We start from the raw sequence: 9,815 nt of genomic DNA on the forward strand, positions 1-9,815 counted from the left end.
TAATAAAACTTGAAATATTTGTTTATTTCTTGTTTTTTTTTGGACCTCAATTGGTTGGGTGTTAATTTTTGGGCCATTATATGCTCTTTCCTCCCCCCCCCCCCCCCCCCCTGGAACATGAGGAGGATGACTGAAAGAATGATACTTACTCTTCTATCCACCAGATTTGTTTTGATATTTGCCTTTTGACAGTTGATCGATTGATTGATGACTGTAATAATGATTTGAGATATGACGATTTGTTATGCTATTTATGAACTATTTATGATGCCATGTTTTTTTTTTTTTTTCACTCTTTCTTTTTAGTTGTCAAGTCGCTATGCTATGGATTAGTTTGGTTATATTGAATGTCGACGAACTTCTACTGAAAGAAAACATCTCACGTAAATAAGGATAGCATACAAGAATAGCCACCAGTGCAGTGGACCATTGAATGAATGGTGCAGAAAATTGAGAGAAGTATTTCAATTGGTCTTGATGATTCTGATGGTGGTTTGTTCTAATTCTATATTTAACCACTATGTAGAAACCAAGATATGTTACTTCTTGATCTAATTTAATCAACAAAATAAACCAAATCTGAGACCCCAAAATCATGAAAGCAAACAATATGATATGACTGGATAAAATAGGAAAGAAGAATTATGTACAAGACATAACAATAAATACATACAAAGCCCGATCACATTGACTGAAACCTAGGCGTAGAAGGAAATCAACGGAGATAGAAAAGAAATAAAATCCAGCAAAATAAAAAAAAGGCAGGAATCAATCCAGCGCCAGTCAGCGCATCAGTCCATAACATCACCAACGTGAGACAGAATAAGAAAAAGACATCAAAAAGTCATCCAGACAATTGATTGATCAGTTGGTATAGGTCTCGCTATCCAAGCAATCATGAACTTCCCCGAGATCCCAGAAAAAATTGCACCCATTGCTAATAGTCCCATCCAGAGTATGTATGTATCCTCTAAGTTGAACAAAAAGTTTCAAGAACGACACAAAAAGGTCGCACCATCACCCAAAAAATGTAAAAGTGAATAATAAAAGTGTGTAAAAAGCGCCGTTGCTAATGCATACCCTGAATCAAAATGCCTTTTTAGAAAAAAAAAAGTAAGATGTGCCGTTTCTCCGTTGTGCGCTTTTGGGTGCAGCCCGTTTCATAAAGTAAAATGTCAGATCATCGTCACGTCGTTCGGGTAGTTGGGTCCAATGAGGGAAAAGAAAGCAAATAGAACGAAGATAAAAAGAGGGATAAAAAGAGGTAAAAAAAGACAGTATCTCAAAAGGCAGACGGACGACGTAAATCGCAGAAATCAACTGGTTGACGGATTCTAACCAATCCTGCAGATCCATTTGAGAAACTAGCAAATGGAATGTAACAGAAACCAATCAATATACAACCGCATGACCCAATTGTTAGAACCATGGCGGGAAGAATGTGTATGGGGGCGAAGGTAGATGTCGAGAATGACAGAAGGTAGACCAAAGACGATCTGATACCCAAGGTTAAAAAAGAAAGTATTACCAAAAATTGGGAGAAAAAGAAGTAGATGCAATCAAGAGGGGTAGGGGAGGTGACGTAAGATCACGCCGTAAAAACTCGTCCAGCCATCCCAAGTCGCGCTCGGACAGACTCTATTGCTGATTGTCGGAGATCCAGTCGACGAGGCTTTGGGAGGTCTCGACGATACAGTCTCGTCGTGGAGATACTGGCGGTTTCGTTCCCGCCAGGAGAAGGGTTTGGATTATCGCCATCCTCAGGATCATTGCCGTTGCTGTCCGGTGTTACTTTGACGCTGGAACTGACCGAGGCTGAGTGAAGTCGGGAACTCAAAGGCAGCTGGTATTTAACAACACCGCGAACGATCAAATCAAACTGATGCTGAAGAACCCGCTCCCAGCGTTCCGTGCCGCCTTCTTCGGTCTTGTTTCCAGGTCGAGCGAGACGGATTTGCCCTTGAGAAACAGACGGCGAATGATTCCACGGTGACGCTTCAAAAGTCAGGGGAGAATCGAAGTGGAATACACGGCCGAGCAGCATCGTTTGGGGATCGCCTGCGGGATCGCTAGGGATAGGATCCGTTCCCTTGTCAACGCCATCGCGAGTGTACATAGTGGGATCGTTCGACCGAGTCTCATTCACCAGACAGTCTGCTGCACCACTATCCGAGCAACGTGCCAGGCGTGCCAGCTCGGATCGTTTCTTGCTGTCCTCGACCCGCGGAAAATGACTGCCGTCAGAACCGTGATCGCGCCAAAATTTGTCCGTACCCACAAATCGACTCTTGGCGAAGATGTTGATGTCCACGTCGTCGATTGCCACGGGGAAGAGGTTAGGATTTACCGCTTGCACATTGAGGTCTAACATGATTTCCTGCTCCGATGCGAGCACGTTCTGAATGGCAAGAACCTCGACGTCCAGGAGCGGCTTGGTGATGGCAACGATAAACGAGGTGGCGCCTCCAATGACAACCAACAGCAAAAGACCGATGACAACGCAGGCACCGTATCGCGAGAACCAGTTGCGCTGGCGTTGCTGCATGTACTCCATCTGACGCAAACTTGCGCTGTTGGGCCGTCGGTTACCATGGCGGCTCCGTGCCAAACGGGGAGACCCTACTAGAGGAGTCCGTTCGTCGTCCGCACCTTCCGCATCGAAATCGTATCCGTAGATTTCGCCCGCCTTTTTGGAGTTGGAAATAGTACGATAGTTGGGGGCTCCTCGGGAGCTGGGGTAGCGTGTCTGTCGCATCCCACTCCCCATGAAGTGACGAGGCGATTTGACATGGTTGTGATGTTGAGAAAATGGCGACGACTCATGATCAAAGAGGGACGGGTAGATGTTGTTGCGTCCATATCGTCCAATATGGTGATGGCGGGGAGTATGTGATCCGCTGGCATCGACTCTGGAGTGACTGCGACCGCTTTCCTCGCCGGCATCCCCATCGGCGCTGCCAGCGTAGGCATTATTGGTGAATTTCATGCTTCGCTTTCCCGTTACGCTATGGTTGCCATCCCTCAGGCCTGCAGCACGGCTGCGCCCGGCTAGTTGATCGACCTGGCTAGCCATGGAAGTTGCACTGGGGGTCCGCGAGTGATATCGAGGCTGTCGAGCAGGGTACGGATCCGGGGGGTTGGACTCGTAGACAAAGGTTTCATCCGAGTCGGACACATCAGCCTCGTCGACGGCGCTGGCGACCTTGGCTTCAAAAATGTCAGCCTTGGAAGACGCGGCGCCACTCGAGAGAGCGGCAGGCTTGCGAGCCCTTTTCTTCTCCTTCTTCGGACGGATCGTCTCGGTGCTGGGTTTCATGCGTAGAGTCCCGGGGTCGACACGGCCGGAGCCGCCTCGATCGCCTGTCACGACGCCCAAGGAGACTTGAGGAATGGAGCTGACCGTCTCGGTCTCGACAATCATATTGCGAACGGATCCATCTGCCGGCTTGTTGCGAGCGCCACTCAGCGACGTGGTTGACCGCTTCGGTATGATAGTAGTCTCGGATCCTTTAGGTCCCGACGAAGCACGTCGGCGGCTCCCACCAACATGCTCCGAGCTTTTATTCCCTCCACTCTCGCTGCCACTTTCGACATTCGGCTTGGGGCCTTTCGGGGTTGTAGGGTCTTCGTCGATTATCTGCAGTTGAGGCTCTTCCGGGAAAGGTTGATTCAAGACAGTCTCCGTGGACGGGGTCGACTGGTCGCTGGCCATTTCCTGAACGGTCTCGAGGGCGGAAACGGGTCCATTATTTCTGTTCACGGCGCGGGGAGCGCTCCGGTCGGGCTTTGCCGCAGGGTCATCGGGGGGAAGGAGGATCGATCGTTTGCTGGAAGTATTGGCAAGATGGGCCTCTGGCTCCGGTCGTCGAGAGGCGGCCCATAGAGGCATGGTAGGCTTTTCCGGGTTGAGTACATCGGCCGACGGTTCGACATTGGGAGTAGGATTGAGGACAATAGGCTTAGGCAGCGCCTTTTGTACAGCGGACGCGGATGGAGGGGCACCCGTTCCAGCAGGTTGACTTGTGATATTGGACCGAACGGGACTGCGATCTTGACTGCCTTTGCGTGACCGGGAGGAGACGCGGGATTTTGAGGCCGAGTTGCTGGGGCGATGTGCGGATCGAACCGGAGAGGATTCGCGGGAGGAAAAGGTCGAATTCGTTGCGGAAGGGGGAGCGGAGAAGCCAGGTGATAATTTAGGCAACTGAGATGTAATGGTGGCTTGGGCCTGAGGGTTAAAGGTTGAACGTGGCAGTTCTTTCATGTCACTTCCGCTGGCAGACCGCCGGGATGCAGTTGATGCAGCCTCATCGCTTTGGGCCACTCTGGTTCCACCAGAGTGACCATTGAGGTAAGGCGACCTCTCGGACTCCGCTGCCATGGTCTCGGTCTAGTCAGCACCTTTGTTGACAGGACTGAGAGAAAATCAGGAGATCCGAGACGGTACCGGGATAGATGAAGTGAAAAGAGGAAGATTTCTCCCCTCAACCTTCACGTAGATTTTTCCTCCCTTCGTCTAAAAGAGATATTCCCGCGAGAAAAATCAATATGATCAAGGCCCAAATGGGGCAGAGACCGAGGGCAAGGTATCTGCCTGGAAAGAAAGGCAGTAAAAAAAATGGAAAGGGAAATAAAAAGGCGAAAAGCGGCGTCAGGAGATCCCGGATTCGAAAACAACAGAGGGAAACAGAGACAGTCAACGCGCTGAAAACCCAAATGATCATCCGTTGCACAGAAACACGTTACACGAATGACGAAGTCGAAGGACGAATAGAGGACGGCCACATGCTGCAGGGCAGATATCAAGGGAGGAAGAGAATATCTGATCGCGCGAGGGACAGGAAAGGTGACCGAGTACAGGAATCAATAGCGGCGACGTCCAGGCAGGAATCCAAATGCAGATAGACCGAAGCCAGAGAGGCGGACGCAATAGGGCACATAACTTGATCAGACGACGGGGGAATGGAACGTCTAGAACACCCACGCCCAGCGCCGGGCTGCCGATCCAAGCTGTGCGACGGTACGGTTTTGGGAGGTGGAACAACCGAGCAAGGCGGGTTGAATTCTTGTGTTCTCGTGGGGGGTGGGGAGGAAGGTTGGCAGTGGATGAAACGGTCCAGTAGGCGAAAGAAGCAAGATGCAAGGAATATCAGCGGCGACGGTTAGGAAAGTCGAGGAAAGAGTCGGTAACCAGCGATCCCAGTGGAATACTTTAGTGGTAGGGTAGGTACTTCAGGGGAGGGAGGTCAAGGTCCAATGACAGCGGCCCACGTCAAGAAGACCCGGCACGATCTCTCTGGGGGAAAGGTTTTGCGCACAGGCGGGAAAATTCCCTGTCGTCAGGCAACGAACGCTGGAGACTCCAAAAGTGGGTGGGTTTCAAATTGATGGGCAAAAACGAGGACGGATGAAGATGAGAATAGGAATGATGAAATAAAGAGAGGAGGAGAGAGTCGGAGGAAGGAGGAAGAAGGCAGGAACTGGCTGGGAGATGCCGAGGGTACCGGTCGTGACTCGAATACGGTAATATTACGCTCTAATGTGTGGCAGCGTCTGTCATGCCTGGTCACGCCGTTACGCCTCTCCGCCCCGTCAGCGTCATCACGATGACCTCATCTTAAGGGGAAAGCCCGGAACTCGAGAACTCTCGCCAAATCCTGCTCTTATTATTGATAGCTACTAAGTAATCTCGCTTAAGGAAGGTAGCCGACCCTGAACGCCACCAATCACCATCCTTAGGTAAGTTTGTGTACACGAACAGCAAGTAACAGCAAGTCTAAGTCAAGCCACTCCAATCCATAGCAAGCAACCCAATGTACAGAGAGAGCAAGTATACGAAAAAAAAGGACATACATATAAAGCAATGGGCAAAAAAAAGCAAATGAAAGGGAGGGGTATATGAATCTCGTCATCGAGATAAATCATCCGAGGACCAGACAGAAATCTATACAATCTTGTAGACTCGTTTCGCAATAAGGAATGACGCAAAAGCAAAGAGCACGATCCCCGCCGTAACTAGGTACACATATCGTTAGCAACATGATATGGGACACGGTGCAAACAAGGAAGAAGGGGCAAAAAAAAATAAAAAATAAAAAAAGAAGCACTTACTGGACCAAAACCACGTTAAACTATCCACATCCTGCCCAGGGACCTTGACGTTCATTCCCCACATACCGCAGATGATGTTCAGCGGCAGCACGATCGTTCCTAGAACGGTCAGCTTGCCCAGTACGTCGGCCGTCTGTTCCTGGCGCTCGTTCATCAGGATATTGATTTGCGCCAGGTAGTTGGAGTGAGCGCGTGATAAAAGCCTGGAAATTGGAATTAGTAAGTTTGTACCACCAGAAAAACCAAGTTTCAAGTCATGGGGATGAAACATACGTTTCGTAATAGGTCAGACTACTGGTCATGGTCATGATGTGGTCTTGAATGTCACCCAGATAGAGACCGATCTCCGATTTGGGAGCAACTTCCCACTGCTCGTTGCATCGCTTGGCAAAGCCCTTGACGACATCCGCCTTGTTGCTCAGCAATCGATACATTCCCATCACTTTCTTGCGGCACACTCCGACTCGTCGCAGCATCTCACCCGGCGCTACCGTATTGGATTCATCGCCGCTGGATTCTTCTTTCTCGTTAGACCCGGAGCCAGGCACCGCGGAATGCATCTTCATGATCATCTCATCAATCTCGTCGACCTCGTCCTCGATGGACTGGATCAGCGGACCAAACACGTCCGTGATGTCGTCTATCAAAGCGTAAGAGATCCAATCGGAGCTGAGGATCAAGTAGTCCATCAACTGTCGGATGCGCCGCCGCACGTTGGCCGGGTGGGGAGTCTGCGAGAAGTGGAAAGAAATGATGCCATCTCGGAACACGACCACGTACATGTTGACTGGCTGCAGATAATTTTCGCTATTGACATCCTGTTCGAAAGTCCGGTAATTGACGAAATAGTAGTTGCGGAACAGTTCAACCTTCTCACGAGCCTCCTGCATCATGATATCCTCGGCGGTGAGCGCGTGGATACCAAATGCCTTCGCAATCACGCGCATTTCCGCGTCCGTCGGAGAGAGAACGTCGAGCCAGAATGTTGGTCGAGGTCCGTAGCGCTTCGGTTTGGGAGGAGCCACCAGGGGCGGTCGGCGCGCCGGCGACACATCCGCTGATGTGCGTGCTTCCGAGATCGCTTCACTGATAATGGAGGCCCGAGGAACTTGTTTCCGATCATTTACGCTCTCGTGGTTTGTGCCATTAGTGGGTTGCAGCCGTTCCCCTTCGCCAGCGGCATGAAGATTATTGATGTTAGCGGCCGCCGTATTCTCTCTAGTGGCATGATAGTCGGGCTCTTCTTCCTCTTCATCATCATCAGAGGAATCCTCCAATTCGGGTGGGTTGGGGATGAACAACTCTCGGAAGCTACCCCCAGGCTGAACCAGTTCTGAGATCGTCTGGGCATGTATCGTGCTGTGAAACTCCTCATTGAAGTATGTGAAGCGGTATGGGACATCGTCCTCATCACGCCGCCATAGTCGATATTGAGGGCGCAAACGACCCTCGATAAGCATAGGCTCGCTGATCTTCTTCGTGCGGAAGTCACCTGTCCGGTCCTCTTTCTCCTCACGACTCCATTCCTCCAGAACGGAAAGATCGGGCCACTCTCGCCGCCGCCGTCTCCGACGCTCATCGCGAGACATTCTTAGTCCATCCTCCTCAGCCAGCTCCGACGCCTCTTCGACCGGGAAGCAAACGTCCTCTTCGGGTGCGAGAGTCCTCCGTCGACGGAGGGCATCCTGCGCAGAATGAGGTGAAGGCGGGGAACCCTGTCTGTGGTTGGTGTCGTCCATATCAATGACCATGTCGTGCATGGAATCCCTACGGTGGTCGATGGATGCGGCGATCGAGAAACCGAACTCCGTCCCCGTAGCCACGGCGTCGTCGTAACCAAGCTCGGGGCCCATCTTCGGAGTTGTCGGTATCGACGGCGGGTTGTTGATGTCATATTCGCGACCCGGTTCGGGGAACGCTGGGCTCGTAAGGGCACGAGGAGAGCACCGGGATGATGTTGTGTCATTAGACTTCCGTCTCTGGCGGAAGGAGAACGGACTCGACTTTGAATCGGTCCCATATCGCGGTAGGTTCGATTTGTGCTCTGAGACAGGCCTTATCAATGGTGTCCGATCATCCACCGCCTCTGCGCCATCGCTATCCACAGCGCCCCGCAAAGCACTCGATAGTGGGAAACGAGTGTTAGAATCGCCTGGGTGGTATCCAGTCAACGAAGTTCCGGGACGAAACGATTGAGCCAGGCGGCTGTCCCTGCGAGGTCGCATCAAAGGCTGGTTCCTGCACAAGCGTCACAAGGAAAGAAATTAGTCATGGGACCGAGCATACGACCGAGCATGGGTTCCCCCAGAAGTTAAAACATACCGATGATCCAACAAGGCCTCGCTCTCCAAGCTTGTACTGCTTAAATCTCGACCCAGCTTGTAGAAGGGAAGAGCCGCTCGCGACTTGGTCTGATCCGTGGCCATGGGGGCCAAGCCCTCCGTATCGGGGACGGAAGCAGAAGCAACGACAGAAGACGATTCTTCAGGACCAAGAAACGATTGTCGACGGTTCCGACGCTTTCGATGACGGTTCTTCTTTCGCTTGGACGATTTACCGGTAGTCACGGTAGATTCCGTAGGAATATCCTGTCTTCTCTCCGAATTCCCAGCTCCAGAGTTGGCTGAATCGCGCGTGTTAGGTGGTCGCTGTCCGCTCGAGCGGCCATTGGAGGAGGGAATTTTAGGAGTGGATGGCGATGGGGGCATATTGGAATAAATAAAAATAAATATGTGAAAAACCGGGGAATTAAGACCAATAATATGCACGATAATTGATAGAAGGATCGAGGTCCAAATCGCTTATCTCACACAGCCCCAGTACGGTGTACACGCTGCTTTGCTGGTGGCAGCCCAAAAAGGGACGCATCAAAGATAGCCAATAAAAAAAATAAGTGGAAAAATGATACAAATGAGAGGGCGAAAAGGGGCAAAGTGTTATCCTAACGTCCATGTAGCTGTAGGAGGTCGACCTTCAGCATTGTCACGGACGATTCATCGAGTTGCAGGGCAAAGAGTCGCAGCTAGCCGGCCGGATGTGCGTGGCGAGCTGTAGTAGAGTCTGGCACATCGGAGACACTAACGAGAATCAAGGAACTGACCGTGAGCGATGGTTTGAAACCCGAGCTAGCGGAAAAGGAGTCGGTAAGACAGCAGGTAAGGCGGGAGCTGCAAGAGCTAAAACGGCGATTATTGGATTAGGGAGGAAGAGAAACCGATTCAGGAGAAAGATCGGTCAGGACTCAGCGAACGGTTCAACGATGCGGGCATCAGGAGAAGAGCACGAGAGAGCTGAAGGAAAGGAAAGAGAAGGGAAGAAAGAATCCCGTCATCATCCACTCACTCGTGGGGCCCCTGCCTCAGGCCGCTGATGAGGTCACCGCCAGGCGATAAGGGAAGGTCTCGCCCTATCGATTTGCTACGATGACTGGGTACCGCTACGCGCCGAGACAGCCATCAGAACTAATAATATTTGGTATCGGTACATGCTACATATTGAGTACAGGCAGCAACAATCATGAACAAAAGGAGAAAACGGAAAAAGAAATGAAAATCATATCTCATGTACATGCAAATCTCAATCAATCAACAAAATAATAGATAGGGCCGTCACATCATCAATTCTAGATGTTGACATCATCATAAGCATCGTTAATAGAACACAATGAAAACCAAAAAAAAAAAAACAAAGACCCGTAGGCCTTG

General features: G+C 50.8%; 2 protein-coding genes across 2 annotated transcripts; both read right to left on the minus strand.

Moving 5' to 3' along the window:
• Nucleotides 1-1,588: 1,588 nt before the first annotated feature.
• KD926_003490 (putative phospholipid metabolism enzyme regulator) lies at nt 1,589-4,381 on the minus strand (the record flags this gene model as incomplete). Its single annotated transcript, XM_053094846.1, has 1 exon — nt 1,589-4,381. One exon carries the CDS (start codon nt 4,379-4,381, stop codon nt 1,589-1,591), a length of 2,793 nt encoding a protein of 930 aa, XP_052950424.1.
• Nucleotides 4,382-5,944: 1,563 nt separating this feature from the next.
• KD926_003491 (magnesium transporter CorA family protein) lies at nt 5,945-8,819 on the minus strand (the record flags this gene model as incomplete). Its single annotated transcript, XM_053094847.1, has 4 exons — nt 5,945-6,015; nt 6,112-6,314; nt 6,385-8,349; nt 8,434-8,819. 4 exons carry the CDS (start codon nt 8,817-8,819, stop codon nt 5,945-5,947), a joined length of 2,625 nt encoding a protein of 874 aa, XP_052950425.1.
• Between the last annotated feature and the right edge of the window lie 996 nt (nt 8,820-9,815).

The sequence above is a fragment of the Aspergillus affinis genome (genome assembly GCF_023601865.1).
Source record: "Aspergillus affinis strain CMG 70 chromosome Unknown NODE_185_length_48300_cov_83_581258, whole genome shotgun sequence".
NCBI classification, from domain to species: Eukaryota; Fungi; Ascomycota; class Eurotiomycetes; order Eurotiales; family Aspergillaceae; genus Aspergillus; species Aspergillus affinis.